This window comes from Sinohyriopsis cumingii, chromosome 12 (assembly GCF_028554795.1).
Source record: "Sinohyriopsis cumingii isolate HCF-2022 chromosome 12, ASM2855479v2, whole genome shotgun sequence".
Classification (NCBI taxonomy): Eukaryota; Metazoa; Mollusca; class Bivalvia; order Unionida; family Unionidae; genus Sinohyriopsis; species Sinohyriopsis cumingii.
The window spans coordinates 19370882-19390362 of NC_142972.1; the positions used below are offsets into that span (position 1 = coordinate 19370882).

The 19481-nt window shown below is 36.1% G+C and overlaps 1 protein-coding gene across 2 annotated transcripts in view; it reads right to left on the reverse strand.

Moving 5' to 3' along the window:
* Positions 1–19481, reverse strand: part of LOC149786050 (organic cation transporter protein-like) — a 97661-nt gene that overhangs the window by 25011 nt on the left and 53169 nt on the right. For both annotated transcript variants that reach the window (XM_089976338.1, XM_089976340.1), the window contains one exon: positions 1775–2015. In XM_089976338.1, coding sequence (XP_089832464.1) covers positions 1775–2015 — 241 coding nt within the window. The remainder of the gene's footprint in view (positions 1–1774; positions 2016–19481) is intronic.

Below are 19481 nucleotides of genomic sequence, written 5' to 3' on the forward strand. Positions count from 1 at the left end.
TCTGCGTCCAACAACAACAGTGATATTCTGCTATTTAATTGTACTTGAATGCCTCTGTAATTTGTGAAAATATTAAATTATTTGATGCACGTGGACAACTTTAAATTTGAAACAATAACACCAGATTCAGTACAGAAGGACTAATGAATGCATACATATGTCGTCATATTGAACGGTTTGTAAACATATATTATAAGTTTAAATATTTCCATAAACCTTTTGGTAGAGGTATTCTAGGTTCAAAGATAGTTTTGAAATTTGCCAGATTTTTTCAAAAATGACCGTTTCAGAATATCCTCCTCTTTAACAAGTATTTATATTGATTAATATCGCATCGTGCCAGGCAGAAAAAAAAGAAGTTATTATAGTACAAGTCACACGGGTCATATAGGCATTCAACTCCGACTATATCAGTAATGGTTGTTATTGTTTAGAATTTGATTATACATACCTTTAAGTGGCAAGTATTCACTTCATTTGGATTCGTATACATTCATATTCCTTTGGAAGGTCATTATTTAAACGTCCCGATAAGTGCATACAGAAAAAAATAAGTGTTAAAGTACGTAGACGAAATGAACCTAAAGGTGTGATCCAGTACAATCCGGAATGAAAGTCGCGCGTTGTGATATCACAATGAAAATTACGCATGTTGGTAAACAAATTTCCTACAAACACTCGATTGTTAAGATTCCACTCGACGTGCTCTTATTTTGACCCATGTTTAATACATGGCCACTATTGTAAAAGTCTATAGCGATAGATAATTTTTGTCTGGAAGTTTGTTCGTGACAGTTAAGGTGCAGAACATTCAATAAGCAGGACTGAATAGACTTAGGTTAAAGAAAATCGGGGTCAAAGTTTAAGAGAACAAGTTATATTTAATTTAAAATGAGTAAATGTGCATACATGACCCATCTGACTTGTTTTTTTTAGTTCGTAACACAAGGAAGGAACTAGTATATAACCCATATTTTGACTTGAACTATAGCTCTTGTTCATATTCCTTGAGATTCGTTATTATATTTACAACCATTATTAATTTTAAGAACTGGAGTTCATATTTTAGAGGATTAAGAATATCACGAAGTTTGATGATTGATGACAATTTATAAATAAAGAGCCTTGCTACAGCCGTTCATGCAGTGCGTAATCGATGTTTATCAATTCAAGAGTGCTGTAAAATATGAAGTTAAAGTCTTAACAACAACAGCATCAGGGATAAGGGCAGTTCAAAGTGATTACTATTTACATCTGAGGTTGTTTCAAGCATGCGATGCAAAAGGCTGAGTTCGTTTCGAGTGCAACCTGCATCACGGGCATCTGGATAGCTGGTGCAAAAAATAGGTCACAGAGTTTGAAAACATCAGCGCCATTTGGACATGAAAACCAGCAAAAAAAGTAGCCATTACTTTAGAATCTTTCGGTCTACATAGGTTTCTGACAAATTACTTACAGTAAAATTAGAGGCAAAGAGGCACCTCGAATATATAGATTTTTAAAAGATGGCTTTGTGCAGATAGAAGCATTTGTTCCTTAAGCCTTATTTTTCGAAAATAATGTTGCGTACCAAAGACACAAGAGTAGCTGCTATCTAGTTTACTTAGTTGTTTTCCTTGAGTAGCTTCCATTTCTACAAACACTTCGACAAACACTTGCCGACTACGTTCATATCAAACCACTATCCAAACGTCAGAAGTATTCCTCATATTTGTTACCTAAGATATTAAGATTGTAACCCACCGACTTGGCCTTGAAACATGCAATATCATACCTGAGTAACAAATGTTGCTTTAAAAATGGCGTCGTCGTATACCCACCGTTTGCAGTTCAAGGTTGGTGTGTCGTTGAGGGGATGACTGAACTCGTCATAGGTGGTGTTAGCAGCGAATAAATGACATTGGTCATACTTAAGTTTATTATCAGAAGATCTAGGTATCGTTTTATTCACCAACATTTGGTGGTATTCGCTCTGTATCCTGTAGGTATCATTGTCATAACCGGGGAGAGCACACCTAGTAGAAGAAAAAAAAGCATGTTAAGCAGTGAGATTCCATCATTGTCATGAAAAGGTTGTCTATTCGCCATTTAAATGTACTATGATTCAAGAATAATATTGTTACTTATCTCTTGCTTTTTATGTCATGAGGTTATTCCATATTTGTGGCTGGATTTAATTAAGGAAAGCATCATCTGAAACAGATAATAGTTATAAAATGCGGATAATCCCTTTTCTTTTTTTAAAAAGATATTTTATTATTGTAATTGCAGCACATGGGGTCGGCTACAAGTTATCAAAACTTGGCAACAGCCTTGCCCCCACAAGTAGGTACATGAAAAGTGGGAAGGACTAACATCACTTATGGATACTTATGCATAGATGAAAAAAATAGTGCATGAATACAATTGAATATAACAAATTTCATTATACTAACTAGAAACGGTAAATACAAAATTAGTGTATAACAACTCATTTAAAAAAGATAAAGTGTGGGAATGTGGGAGGGAAATAATAAAAGAGTTCCGTGGCGCGTTGAGGATGGAGATCATGCCAGTAGGCAATTTGTCTAAGACAATTATTATAATTTTTCAGTAATATAAGTCTTGAAGATTTCAAAGATAGAAGCGTTTTGGTCATGTAATAGCTCTTCTGATCCAAACAGCAAAACATTTGTACTAACAGGGATGAATACTTGGCCTTACGCAATGCATTAGTCTCAGTCCTCGTACTGTATCTTTCTTACAAGTAAAACAATAATGGAGTGCAGTCTCATCGTCCTCTCTATATGTACTATCAGCAAGACAATTTAACAAAAAATCATTATTTAATTCACTGAAGTTTTTAAAAAATCCTAATATGAATAACTGATGAGTTCCTTTTACCAGCATAATAATGTAGTGGGATATGATTTGTGTAGGTAAAATATTATATTTAAATATTAAAGAACCTCATGTTGTACTGGATCCCGCAGAATGTTCCAAATGTTTAATGTAGAAGATATATAAGAATTTCCAGAGATTTATAGTCGAGTATGCACTTGTTGAAAATTATTATTTAGTTCTCAAATTATATTGAGTTGCGTGTCCAACTAACTGTGGTACAAGATTTTCGAGGTTAGATGGAAAAGAACCATACACACTTTTGTGAAAGGTACAACGTTTATGAAATTTTCTTTTCGCCGTTAACGGCTGCCAATCGATTTCTCTGTAGATATTGTTAATAGAAGTGCTACAATTCGTCTAGCTTCAGTTAGCAGTCTGTAGAGTCTTAATAAGTCAACGGCTGTGTAATTATCCTATATTATAGCAGCATACTCTAGGAGAGGGCGTATTTGAGAGAGATAAATATTATCCTATGTTGTCTGACCTAAATTCGATTTAATTGACCTCAAAAAGTTAGCATTTTAGATGCATGCAAACAAATATTGTCGATGTGTTTCGAAAAGCTACCCGAGTAAGTCAATGTGAAACCGAATTCTTTATAATCCTCGACAAAATGTAGAATCTAATTTTCAAACTCACGCTCTGAAAAACTGGGTCTAATTTGCTTTGGAGATAAACACAAGCAGCAGGGAGGGCGAACAGCCTCTAATTGGGATACCCTGGAATTGTAAAAAAAAGAGATCGCGATGATTAGATGTCTATTTGGAGGCGCTTTTTTATGCTGCCGTTAAAAGAAGGAATTGACCTTTCCTGGAATTGTAAAAACAATTCTCCTAAAAATCGATCAGTGACTAATATCAAGTTGGAGACGCGCCCTCCCTGCTGCTATTAATTTATCCTAAAATTTTATCAAGCCCGATTCGATATCGTGCTCGAGGATCATGTAAATTTATTGTTATAAATGCATGTGAAGATAACTGAGCCTGACTGAATACATTTCTGAATTATTATATCCATGTCACCGCTACACCAGGTCTGATGAATATTTCTCAGCGTGTGTGTATCAACTCCGTTAAACACAGCGAGAATATTGCAATTATCCCTGATCACTTTCGAAATTTGTACATATCGTTGAGTAACATATATCACGTCAGTGTTTTGATGTCTTCCGCGTGGAAATATTCTAGCAGGATTTGATTGTTTGTTCAGCATCACTTCATCGTACACGACTAAATTATTAATAAATCCATCAATAGAATCAACAGACGGTGCTTCATTGATATCGGTGATAAATTCGATAACATCATCTCCGTTTAACAATTTTGCATTTTCGTTAAAATCCTTTAGTTCATCATAGCACCGCTGATCGTCAAGAGACGGAGCTACCAAATACAACTTATCCCATTTCAACCATCTCATTGTTAAATTAAGTAATAGTTGTGTCTTACCACTCCCAGATGGACCTAATATTATTATTCTAATGGAATTCGGTAACGCGGTATGATGTTTGACTGGTTCTCGTTTTCTTGTCGCGGAAAAAAATCAATTACATTCATGGTATATTTATATTCATGGATTTATATTGTGTGAAATGCAGGACACGTACTTCAACAATTGATCTAACCACGGTTACTACAAAAAATAACAGAACAGCTGTTTCGGGAAAATGTGAACGATGCGTTACAAAGAAATTTAAATTAATTCCCACTGACAAATCAGTACAATCAAAATTAAAAAAAAAACGAGGAGGTGATATTACAGCAAAATTAACAATATTACCAGGGATTTCTTTTGTTAATTACCCAGGAGAAAACATCGTCCAGGATATAATTAGTGTGGTCCTGGAACCCGACTTGATATCAGACTTGACAATCAAGACCAACCAAAACCACGCTAGGAACCAATAAACAATATTGACAGAGCATGTCTTGCTCATGATATCGCATATCGAAGTAATAATATACAAGACAGACATCTTGCTGATATAAAATTAATTCACGTGCTAAATTCCATTAAAAATCATTAAAGGAATCATTGGCTTATTGGTTAATAAGATCCACGATGAAAGGTAAATTAGCGCTAGGTGCTGGTAATATATAAAATGGAATCTATTAATTTTCCCCAATTGGATACTGGAGGGGTAAAACAGCGATTAATAAACTCGCTAAAGCAGCAGGTGTCGAACGTTCTACAGCCGCAAAATGGTTATCCAAACAGGCAATATGGCAAATTTATCTACCACCACCTAAGCAAATTCATTTTGCACATTTCGATGTTAGTGTTCCTAATGAAGTTCATCAGACTGATATATTATTTTTACCACATGATACCGTTAAAATTGGTCGACGTCAAATAACATACAAGTACGCGCTATCTGTAGTTGATGTTACAAGTAGATACAAAGAAGCAGAATCATTATCAGCAAAGACAGCAACTGAAGTAGCCAATGCGTTTGAAAGAATTTATCAACGAGGACTTGGACCACAAGGTGGTCTGCGATGGCCACAACTATTACAGGTTAATCCTGGCGATGAATTTCTGGGTGCATTAACATCGTTTATGAAGCGAGATAATGTCAATATACGACGAGGACATACTGCAATTCATCGTGATCAGGCAATTGTTGAACGATTTAACCGAACACTTGCTGAGCGGTTATTTGGATATCAATACGCTAAAGAGGTTATTCAGGATACGAGATCTTACGAATGGGTTAAAAGATTATCAAGTGTGATAGCTGCATTAAGTAATGAAATTACTCGAACAACCAACATGAAACCAATTAACGTAGTCACACAAATATATATACCAATACAACGACGTGAATTTTCAACACAGCCAGTATTAGGTAATACCACTGTGAGATATTTATATGAACCACGTGAACCTGAAGGCGGTAAAAAAAGAGCGACTGATCCTATTTGGAGCATCACGACGCACAAAATATCTAGCGTAACAAGATCCACTGGTAGACCTGCAATCTACAGACTGGATTGAACTGCTCCTCAACGTGGATTTACACGTGAACAATTACAAATAATTCCCAAGGACATACAATTACCACCCAAATCACTTAACTAGCACCCCTACTACGATTACACTCAAGACAGGTCAACATAGTATTTTCTCGTGTATGACCAAGACTGTTATTTTTTTTCTATCTACGGTAAATTGTCTTGGATCATTACTCGAGTACTTCCACAGCATTATACAATTACAACTTGCGCAATGATTATTCTGCTGTTGTTTCAGCGCATTAATAAATTCAACATCGAGATTAAAGTCGCGTTTATTTTTTCTGTCACTTTGTTTATAATTAGCCAATTGTTTTCTTATTATATCGTTATCAATATCATCACTGATGACTGACGAATCCATGACGATTCGCCGCAGTTGAGATATTCTTCTGACTCTCGACACTGCAAGATAAACTAAGTTCGACCATTCGATACGATCATCAACGATCCAAACAAGTGTATCAGTAACAGTTAATCCCTGAGACGAGTGAATCGTCATCGCGTATCCAAGCGTCCACGGGGATTTATCAGCGCGTAGAGCATCTTCAGCAACATTGACATCGACTGCGACAATATCATTCAACACAAGATTCTGTTTCCCCTGTCCTGGTATATCAATGTCAATATTTTGCCGTCGCGTACCTGCTGGTCGATAACATAACGGAACTGGCAACGTTGGAAACTTCTCTCGTTGTAACTGAAACAACTCCCGTTGAAGTGTAACATTTCTTTTTTTATTCTCCACGAACCCAGTGATTCTTCAGTGCTTGTGAAACGAGCCAGTAATTGTGAGTATTTTTTATCGATATAAAATGAATCCGTTGCAACTCTAACTGCGGTGTCAGGAAATCTATTTATCATCGATAATAGGTTTATAGAAACATAAGCCAGCATTGAGGATCTTAAATATGGATACTGAGGGGATACTCCATTAATGTAACTAACAATTGTGCCTAACTTTTTCCCGTCGGATAAGTAAATACTTTCCCGATTACAGAATATATTTATCGCAGCGGTATCAGCAATTATAAAATCCAATTCAACATCGTCCATAATCAATCGTGAGTGATGCCGTTTATAATCATATGCTCCACCTTGAGTAAATTTACCGATTATTTTTCTCTCGAGATCTTTTGCTGTTTTTTCATTGTTGCTGAGTTTAATCCTAAGAATATTAGGAGCATCATTAACGATTACATCAATAGGAGTATTTGGACATTCTCGGGCATATTCTTCAATAACCTCATCTATGTTGACACGCTCCGGTGTTGGTAACCAAAACCGAAGTTTGCGCATGATATGATATAATTGTTTCACTCAACGATATTAACATCGCATAATCAATCATATACCGCAATAACACTATTGGTGCCCAGCGTCGCTTCCAGAAATGTGTACCAAACCAAACATAACAACACGGATGAAGATTCCTAGCAAATTCAAACGACACTACACGAGCGAATCCTGTCAGGAGGAATCGGTTAATGGACCATTAATCGCTACTCGTGTCATTTCGTTTGTAGGATGTCCGAATTTTTAAAAGTATTCAGCACATTCACCCATTCCTAGAAAACTTCCTGGATAACACGCGACGATATCTATGGAAAGGACATCCTTGTGGTTATATTTGGTATTCCACAAACCACCGTGTCCGTATTCGATACAACTCGCTTGAATATCTTCGAGGAATTCAACACGTATTGGTTTCCATGAATTTTTCTCTCTCGCGGCGTGAGCAGCAACTGACGAAACTGTAAAACAATTGACCAATAATTGCTTAGTATTTTCTGAATATCTCTGCGCGAGTTTTTTCATTTCTTCATGTAGGGATTCTCTACGGTATAGATCAACGTTAGGTCTTACAAATTGATCATATTCCTCATCAGAGCTCTTAAACAACCATACTGATACAGGATCGTTTTTACTTATCTCGTAAATAAAATCAAACATATAATCAGAATAAAATCTCACAACACGATCTCGTGGAAATATTGTTACCGCAGAGGTCCACGCGTGAGCGTTATGATCAATAATTTCAATTGGTGTCATTTTTGATCTATTTACTGATTCGTATAAAATCTCTCCCGATAGTTTTTACTACCATTGGGAATTTTAATTTACTTGATAACCCAGCAAAATCTTTTATTGTCGCTCCGGTATCTTTGACCGATTCAGCCCACGTGGCTATTTTTTCACGTCGTAGATCTGTTAAGCCATTTCCACGCTTCGCATTTGTAAAATATTCCATTACTCGCTCGGCTACACAATTCAACGATAAAAATTTCATCGAGGCAAGATCAGTAATATTGGGTTTATCATTTAGTTGATAAATTCCATAAACAAACGGAGTCAGAGGATATGATCGTAATATCGTCTGTCAATGCCAGTCAACATTCCTGCTTTGGAATCTTTACTTAGAACGGTGTTTTTTCCCCAGCAATTACAGGATCACGTTTGTCACGAATAATCCACGTATCAGAATCTTTAGCTTGCATAATGAATTTTTCTCTAAAAATATATTTCTGTTTATCAAGATGATCGATAATCACTTTCGCTCGTGTATCTTTCATTGTAGCATCAATGATAGAGTCCTTGAGAGAGCTATCGTGTTTAATTTTGAATGTAGACCACACGTGAGATGCTTCATCATCACGAAATTCTTTTTTGGCATCCCTGGTGATATCAATCAGATGAGTCAGTGCTCGCCTCCGCGAGTCAGGTGTTAGTCTGTCAAGATCGAATCTAGAAGTTTTGCAAGGCCTGATTGCAGATAATCTCTCAAACTCATCCATATTATATTTTAGACAAATATCTAAATATATAATGAATCATTGTAAATGGTTGATGATCGGTTTATTAAATCCATGTGGCAAACCCTGTAAAAGGGAATTCTGCGGGCAACACTTGCAGTGTGTTCGTGGAGGTTGTTTAGGACCAATACCATGTCTGCGATGTGGTGTCATAGTCCGAGGAGAAACACAATTATGCGCAAAATGTGGTGGTAAACGATACAGAGAATTCAAAAGATACTATGACAAAAAATAATGACAATGACAGAATTATAAAATCCGAAAAGGATTATTTAGATAGGTTCTCAGACAAATTATAATTTAAACAAATAATATTGTTATAATGAACCAAGAGTTTGTGAAGCATCCTATAATAACGAACTACGAAACAAATCGTGATGGTGTAGTTAGACATTGCAAATCGAAAAAACCAGTTGGTGTTGTTAATAATACTGGATATCTAAGATTTGGTGTTTGGGGCAAGAAAAGATATTACCGTCATCGATTCACATACGAGTGTTTCTTTGGGGTGATCAAAGAGGGTTTTGTGATCGATCATATTGACGGAATTAAATTAAATGATAAGTTATCCAATCTAAGAGCTATCACACAAAGTAATAATTGTAGATTTGGAAACACTGGTTATAATGATAAAAGTGCCAAAGTAGTTGTATCCATAAATACAGAAACCAGCGAAGAAACAATATTTCAATCAATGAATTCGGCCAGTAAATATTTTGATACCTGCATGCCATCAGTACGAAAAGTTGCAGAAAAAAATATATAAATCCGCGTAATCAAAGTAATATAAACAGAAAATTATTTTCTATTATTGTTAGGGAGATAAACTATCATCTTTAGCAAGCAATTACCTCGAATTATATTTATTAACTATTTATTAATTTTGTTTAGGTCTGTATTGTACTCAGATACTACTTATTTTTTCGACTTGAGCGAAGGGAGATAATTCTGTAAACATATTTCTCCGTAGATTGTGATTTATATGGTCGTAATTAGTTAATTTACCATCTACGTCGTAATTAATATCAATAATGTAACAAGTAGAGGGATATTTATGGTTTCTAACTTACAAAATAGAAAAATAAACTTGGTTTCATCGTACATTATTGCAAGTCATTTTTAGATCTGTTCAGAACACGCTGTTTTAGTGCAGATATTTTACGATCTATTCAGAAACCGCTGTTTTAATACAGAAATATTTGCAATCTATTCAGAAACCGTTGTTTTAATGCAGAAATATTTACGATTTATTCAGAAACCGCTGTTTTGATGCAGAAATATGTATAATCTATTCAGAAACCGTAACTATAGGTAACTATATAATAATTTCTGAAACGTATATATATCAGATGCTTCAGTTGCTCATTGCTAGAGCGTCGAACGAGTTCCATGACTGACAACTGTCGGTGGTTACGCAAATTTACGATTTTTATAATTAATTGCGGGCTCCGCTAAAGCCTCGAAACTCAACAGAAAAAACACCCTCCCACCACGTCACCAATTGGTGGATGCATGTTTTGTATCACCCACAGGCCGATTACTAGGGGTGTGTGTGTCAAAATCTGTAATGTGTAGAGAAGGCCCCCTTATATGTTGTGCTGTCCTTACATGTAAATATTATAAATACTACATGCTTGTGCCGTCCTACTGTAAATATGTAAATACAATGCTGTAAATACTACGTGTTGTGCCGTCCTTAACTAAGATTTATTTGTTTGTACTGTGCTTAGAAATAAGTCGTATATTAATTAAGTTTGCATTTATTTCATGTGCCCTATAAACTTGCTAGAATTCGGTGGCAGGCTAGAAGTTTATATGAGGATTATATGTTGTATTGTCCTTATGTGTGTCCTCTAAACTTGCTAGAATGCGGTGGCGATCTAGGAGTTTACATGGGGATTATATATTGTGCTGTCTGTGTCGTCATGGGGATTGTGTCGTCACTCACCAAACGCACCCTCTTGAGCCTGCTAGACCGTTGTTTGACGGGTTAGAGGCTCTCATAGGGGGTTGTGTTTCGTGTACCCTCTAAACTTGCTAGAATGCTGTGGTAGGCTAGGAGTTTATATGAGGGTTGTATTGTCCTTATTTGTATCCTCTGAACTTGCTAGAATGCGGTGGAGTTTATATGGGATTTTTTTGTGCTGAAGAAACCATATATCGAACACTTCAGATTGTTAAAACCTTATTATATATATATATATATATATATATATATATATATATATATATATATATATATATATATATATATATATATATATATATATATATATATATATATATATAAGCCAAAATGCGACCTTAGGTCGACATACACGCAACCTTTAGGCGACCGCGGTCGCCTAAAGGATATATCTAGTGTCGCCCAAAAGTCAGACAGTATTTTCTACTGTTTCTGTTAAAATAAAACTGTATTGGTCACTTGATATATATAAATGAAATAGTAATAAGGTTAAAACTTATTTTTAAGTCAACTTTATTTAAAAGGATGCTTAGATATTTTAATTTTAAATTTTGTATATATATTCTACGTGCAACCTTTCGGCGACATCATGTATATTACGTATATCTTTGTTGGTAGCGTGTATGTTTATATTACTAAGATAGATTTTAAGTTTATTTTTGATCATCATCGTTTTACATATCGCACCGTTAGGATATATAATGAAATACCATAGACCCGCATATTATCTAAATATTTTGCCCACTTCTAGGTTTAACTTCGAAGTGATAACTTCGAGCGTAATGCGCATGCTTATATATTGGCCTTGTCAGCTTCCGGAAAAGCTGTCTCTAAATTTTCAAAAATAATCGCGGGTTCGGAGTTGCCTTACACAAAGCGCATTGTAATTACTGCAAATGTAATGCAGGGATTTGTAGATGTAACAGGGATCTAGCAGTGTAGCCAGTAGGAAGAATATTCCAAAGTATCGAAGAGGTTGGTTGATCATGTAATTTGACTGTATGTGACTGTTGCTTGTTTATTCCGTCAATAACTCCAGTTGCAAACTGGGCCAAAATACATCGCAGTGACTTGCATCATTCTTAGATATAGTGCATACTGTAGGTTAAGGATTGGCTTTTGATTTAATCTACATGCAGTTTAGGTGCTGGAAATACTACACAATGCCACACCATTATAGGGGTGGGGTGTGTGTCTCGTATCGTTGCTTAAGGTAGTTTACCTATAAATGACTGACTATTTGGAGTAACGTCGTTTTCGCCCGTCAGGACATGCACGACGATTACCTATAAAGAATATCGGGTACAGATAAAATAACCCCAGAACAAACACCCACCTCTCACCTCTTAAAAATAAGAGACAAGACATAATTCCCTCCCCCAGTACAAGTTATCCCCTTTTAAACTTTTTTTTTAAACCAACACAGTATATATACACTGCTATCGGGCATTTCTGTGCACCCTAGGTTTTTGTTTCCAATACTGAAGCAAAACGCATACCGAAATCGAACAACTGTCAAAAATAAAATGGGTTGTTTTCACGGTGCCTGGTCGTTCCGTACCCAAGTCGTTTCGTACCCAGTGGAAATTGGTCGTTTCGTACCCAAGGTGCTGGTCGTTTCGTACCCAAGCTCCTGGTCGCTTCGTACCCAAGCTCCTGGTCGTTTCGTACCCAAGGTGCTTGTCGTTTCGCACCAATTAATTTACAAGTGTACAAGTATTTTCATATTTACAGCTCCCTTTTCCTAACTTAAACAAAGCATATCCGGGCAAAAAATTTACCAAACACAGATAATTACAGTAATTGTATTGTTTTCACTGTATAATAGCATCTATGTATAAAACGGAATTAAAAAAGTATTCACATTGCCAGCAAGATAAAAAAAAACATTGGCCAGGTTTAAATAACTGAATAAGTCCATTATTTTTGTATAGTTCCAATTAACAATTACTTGTCATATTTCTTGGTATTATTTAGTAATGACTAACGTGTCCGATAAATTACAAATGGTTATCCCCTCAAAGCAACTATACATTTTGCGATCTTTTGATAATGGGGCTGAATGCAGATATAGTAGTTTCGTTTGTGTAAGTTTCTCTTCTCCAAGACCCAATACTGGTGTTAATTTCAATTTGTGTCGCCTGCTTTTAAAGGTGTTGAACGTGTTATATTATACGGGCAACCAGGCTGCTTTGGGGGGGGGGGGGGAGGGGGAGACAGCCGATCGCATTGGCATACTTGTGCACATTTTTGCTCACTTTTGTTATCCTCCACATAAATAAGAGAGAGAGAGAGAGAGAGAGATTTAATATGGCACTGCATTTTACATATATTTACTTTGTTGTTTAAAAACAGATTTAATTATTTAAATAATCGAAGATATGTATGCATGATTTGATTGAGCCAGTATTGAAACGTATTCAGTACAGCACCCTATGTAATATGGCATATATTTTTCCCAGATTAGAACAGTAAAAATTACCATCCAAAGAATGACTGAAGGAGATGTCTCAGTAAGACGAAAGAATAGCTCGGAAAGGTTTCTTAAATAACAAAAGACTAACAACATTATTCCGAAATGTACATTCTAGAGTTTTATTACATGCATACATGAAGAAAATACAATTACAATATGCATGGTATAATAATGCAATTAAATTGCCTTGTCATTCAGTTGTCGGGCCGTATATACTGCTGCAGCGTTTCAGTAATTTTGAGGAGGAGATGACGCCGTTCTGATACTCTTCCCACACCGAGAATATTCTCGCCTGCATTTGTTGATATTTGATAATTGATTCTTTTTGGCTTAATGATAAATTGAATTCATTGCATATAACTCCAAGTTTGCCATATGCTGTTTATACTAAAATATAAGTGCCTGAGTAAACCAATTTTAAATTCCGAAGATAAAGTTAATCCCCAGTAAACAAGGTAGGTAAATATAGTATTATTGTTAAAGAATTATTGACAGGGAATTTAGTAAAAATTCTCTGAATCTAAATACTGCTGAAAATTATAGACCTATTGAAATTATTTCAAAATAAAACAAAAACAAAAAATAATCAAACACGTGTGAAATTGAATTAAGCTTGAAAGTTTAAACTTACTAGATATCCGTGGATTTTAGCATTTGATAACATTTCAATTACACTGGACAACAAATTTTTACAAAAGTCATGTTACTGAAATAAAATTAGTCAATTCTTATCAATTTTTATGTGCTGAACACGAATATGACAGTCAAATTGCAAAATTGGCTCTAGTTTTTTTGTAATCTGCAAGAAATTAATGTTTACATAACGAAATGCATTCCAATAGTAAAAGGTCAACTGTAATAGCCTACCTATAAAAAATCAAGTCATTGACTACATCTTAGATTTCTTCGCCTGTCTCTTGTACAGCTGTTCGGGAGCATCTCTGAGGAGTGTCCAGCAGTAGTCAGCCAGCATTGTAGTGGACCATTTTCCCTGGTATCTTTGTTCCATTGTTGCGATATCTTGATGAAAACGTTCGCCGTGTTCATCACTAACAATACCACAGTTGCTAGGAAAGAAATCCAAATGGGAATGAAGGAAGTGAATCTTTAGAGACATATTGCAGCCAAGTTTCTTATACTTCATCAACATGTCTTCTACTAGTTCCTTATAGTTTTCTGCCCTAACATTTCCGAGGAAGTTTGTAGAAACTAGGCGAAAAGCATTCCATGCTTGTTTCGCGTCACCTTCCAGCAAGTTGTTGAACCGGTCATCTTTGAAAAGCTCTCGAATCTGAGGACCCACAAAAACTCCCTCTTTAATCTTTGCTTCGCTGAGTCGAGGGAATTTTTCATGCAGGTATCGGAATGCTGGCAAAGTCCGGTCAATGGCTTTCACGAAGTTCTTCATCAAACCTAGTTTGATGTGAAGGGGTGGTAGCAAGATTTTCTGAGCCTCAACCAGAGCTGGGTGTTGGATATTCTTCTCTCCAATGGCTACATTCTGCCTGTGAGTCCATTCCTTCCTCATGTAGTGCATTTCCCTTGCTCGGCTATCCCACTCGCATAAGAAACACATGTATTTTGTATATCCTTGCTGCAGTCCCATTAAAAGGGCAACTACCTTCAAATCACCACAGAGGTGCCAGCTGTACTTGTTATACTCAATGGAATTCAGTAGCTGCCTTAAGTTATCGTATGTCTCTTTCATGTGGACAGCATACGCTACTGGAATAGATGGAAGAATGTTTCCATTGTGCAAAAGCACAGCCTTGAGACTCAGTTTCGAAGAGTCCACAAATAGTCTCCATTCTTGTGGGTCATGAGTGATTTTTAAAGCATTCATGAGGCCCTCAATATCGGAACAGAATATCAGATTACTTTCCTTTCTGAAGAAAGGCTCCAATTGCTGGTGGCGCTTTCGATATGCAGTAATTGTGACATCTTCTTCTAGAAGATTCCATTGTTGGAGTCTTGATCCTAGCAATTCTGCCTTGTTCTTTGATAAGTCCAAATCACGAATCAGGTCATTTAGTTCTTCCTGTGTTATTCTGTGTGGGGTTGATGATGCACCACAGTGAAAATCTGGATCACTGCATGCTGATGGACCAGGAGAAGAACAGGTCGACTCACCTTTGTCTTCGTCAGATGAATCAAGAGAATATTCTGCTGGAGGTTCTGGAATAGGAAGTCCCTCACCATGTGGAACTGGTCTCAATGCAGACGGAATGTTTGGGTAGACTATTCTCGACTTCTTTCGCTTCGTTATTCCGCCGGAAAGAGGAGGAACCAAGCAGAAGTAACAGTCATTTAGGTGGTTGCTTGGCTCTCTCCACACCATTGGGACTGCAAACGGCATTGATGACCTTTTGCAATTCAACCACTGTGAAAGCTGTGTTGTACATGTAGCACAGCATATATGCGGAGCCCAAGGCTTGTCTTGGTCACCAACCTTGCATCCGAAGTAAAGATGATATGCCTTCTTCACTTGAGAATTGATACTTTTCTTCTGGTTGGCAAATGTCACTTCCCCACAAATATAGCAAAAATTGTCCGCGGTATTAACACACTTTCGAGGCATTACTGTTCTTTATTGTACGTAAATGGATAAAATAATAAGTTTTATGTAACAGTAGCTTGAACTGTCTCGCACAACGTCTAAAATATTTTAAATGCTGAACCTATCTGATTGGGCTTTATATAGTACACTGCTTACGTCAGCTTCAGCAGCCGCCTGGCATTAGTATAATAGGCCTACACATGTATAGTACACTGCTGACGTCAACTTACTTCAGCAGCCGCATGGCATTAGTATTGCATTGCATCAGAAAATGATGCAATCAACTGTGGATGATGTGAGCATGATGGTATTATGCAATGTTACATCATTATTCCGGATGTTGCTGCAGTCCTACTGGAGAAATTTACACAGTGAAACATAGAAAATGAGGTATATGAATATCTTCAAAACGAGAGCCAATACAAATTTTTCACGGTTATATTCGTGTTCGGCACACCAAAATACTACAGATTAGGGCCTTTTCAAGTCAGTAATGATTTCACTGTTGACCAGTGTTATGATTCCCGTTAAAGTATACAAAGTCATATTATTATTATTATTATTTATATGTATATCTATCACAAAGGAAAAAAAAGCAACATAGAAAATACGTATGAAATATCTTTTTATGATATTTGTGGTTACATTTGAAACGACTATATCACTGGGTACGAAACGACCAGCACCTTGGGTACGAAACGACTCATTTGGGTACGAAACGACCAGCACCATAGGTACGAAACGACCATTGTTTTGGGTACGAAACAACTCATTTGGGTACGAATTGACTTGGGTACGAAACGACTTGGGTACGGAACGACCATGAGCCGTTTTCACAGACATCACGATTGAGTACACACAAACCCACAATGCAACGTGTGTGCACCTTGCGCAGCCATTTTGAGTCCCTAACAAACCTTTGTCAACATTAGTCATCATGTATATTCAAGAGAATAATCTGATTTAACTGTCGATAAGGACATTTACTTCATCGAACTGATACAAAGATTATACTTGAAATTAAGTGCCCAATAGCACGAAAATAATAAAGATGGAAGTTCCCTTGCTTACATCGAAAGACAGAATAGTGAAGTTGAACCGTAATTGTGCATATTGCTATCAAATAGAAATGCAGTTATTTTTTATTTTTTTTACAAACAGACAATATTGACATTTTTAAAAAGTGTTTCGCATCATATCCCTAGGCTTGTCATCTTACAATAATGGTTGCGGACAATGATTTTCGGGAAACAATATCAGTTACGAATTAACATTTCGTAACATGTTTTATGTCAGAACTTTTATGCACAAATACTTTTCGCGACAACAGTGTTTGTGCCAAAGACATTTGACAAATCAATTTAATTAGTATAGTCAAATATTGTATTTGTGACGGAGATGTTGGACGTAGGATGATATTGAATGAAAGCAATAACCGTTCAAAGAAGTTTGATCTTCAGTGTATTCAAACGAAACACGTGCCAAACGGAACATGACTTGTGTCGAATGTCAAAAAGAAGCATTCCTGAAATGCTTTTAGAAACATGAAATTATATATTAACAATTAGCCTTTTAACTTGAACGATAACCAAATGATTGATTTCAGCCCATGACAATTAACAATCATTACATGTTTCTACTTGTTTGTGTCTCCATTTGTTTATGCGTTGGTTTATTGATCGATCTACTTTGTTTGCGAAAGAATAACAAGGATGGTTGAAATTTAAATGTTTTACTTGAAGAAAACAAGTAGAAAAGTCACGCATTCAGTCTCATGTGGTTGACATGCACAACAGAATGTGATGATGTATTGTTATAATCTTACGCACAAAATGAGACGTGTCTTCATATTCATGCAGGAAAAACAATGCTATTAGGTGCTGGTTTGCAGGGCTAGGGACTCAAAATGGCGGATATGGACGTACACAAGTTTTGTTACGTCACATGAAAACAACGGATACAGCAATGCTTACCATTTGAAAAGATGCAATTGTCACCAGAATATTCTGTTCAAAATAATATTAATTTTGGAGGCAGGGGATACCAACCCCCTGTTTTCCTGACTCGCGATATGTTGGCCTATTCTGCGCATAGCTTTGAAAAGATATAATGTTTATCCATATTGCTATAGAAATGAAATGTATTACTTTGGACTGTTTCTGTCAGCAATTTCAGTCGAGTAATTAGGTCAGGTTTATAGTGTGTTTTACAAAATTCAACGTAAAAATGCCAATAAATGACAAGAGATATTAAGCAGACTAAACTGATCTTGTAAAAAAGTTAGTAAAGTTCAACATTTTATGTTGTTGTCATAGGGTTTAACGCCATTTTTCAGCACACGATAGGCTACACATGGCGGCCAGTACTAATGGTGGAGGAAGAACCCTTGAAAACCCTGGAAAAACCACCGACCCACTGGAAGCTACTGACAAGCTTTCTCACATATCCACATTAGCCGAATCCGAGACTCGAACCAACGCAGACAGAGGTGAGATGGCAGTGATCCATAACAAAGAGCGCTTTAAACTACTCGGCCACTCAAGGCCCCCAACATTTTATGAAAAAAAAGCAATTAAGTGTAAGAGAAACAACAATAAATAGGATGTAATGTGTTTATGTCTTATTGATGGGGAAAAAATAATACATAATTTAGAAACAGACTATACGCCGGGGAATTTGTTGAGAATTTATGTTTTAACGGCAAGTAGACACGTTGGGTAGCAGATGATTTTGTACATCTGGGACAACTTCTTGCAAAATTGTAAACTTGGATAAAAATACAGTTTTGTTTTAAGGTACACATTTCCATCTTTTATATAATGTATTTTTTTATATGATTCTAAAAGATTCACAGTAAATCATTTTTTGGGGGTTACAGGTTCAAGAAGGTCATGAAGTGGGCCTTCACATTGCCATTTAGAAATCACATTTTGATGTGCATTTAGAGTCAAAATGTGGGATATTTTGTACACTTTATGAATATCACTTTTCTTAATTAATGTACAATTCTTCTTTCTGAATGCAAAATGGATTTTTGACCCAAAATAGCACATGATCAAATGTTTACTGAAATGACGGGTCGTTGCGCAGAATTACCCGACATGCAGAATAGGCCGGTATGGCGGTATACATCTTTTTGTGTCTCCATGGACCATTTGATTCTCAAGCTTAGTGTGGGCCTCCTTTGAGTAGATAAATTAAATTTTTTGTGCCCATTAGATGTTAGATAATAACTGTAATAGATAAGGAGATTAAGATGTCTAATGATATAATGACTTATTGCACACACTTTTGTTTATCACCTCACTTTTATGAGCATCATTACACACACTTTTAGTCCATTGCATTAAATCCTTTAGCTGTTCTTTAACACGTGCATTTTTAAAGTATACCATATCCATTGGAAATAGAGCATTCCTAGCATAGAGATAGACTAAGAATTGAGTGTACTGTATTTGACTATTATTTTGTGAATTACATAAAATCTGAGCCATAATAGTATTGTATTATCATGAAATTCCTTAATTAAATTAAATATTAATATTTCTGATTTCTTTTTTTCCCCCATCCCATTTTAAAATAGGCTAGTATTTCTGACGGTTTAAAAAGTTAAAACTTGTTCTGGTGGAGGGGATTATGTCCTATCCTTCATTTCTTTGTGTGGATTTTATCCTACACTCAATAACATGGGTTATTCAATATAATTTGTCGGTATATCGTAAGAAACAAATATGTGTCTATGGTGCCAGGAACGATAAGGTTTTTCACGCCT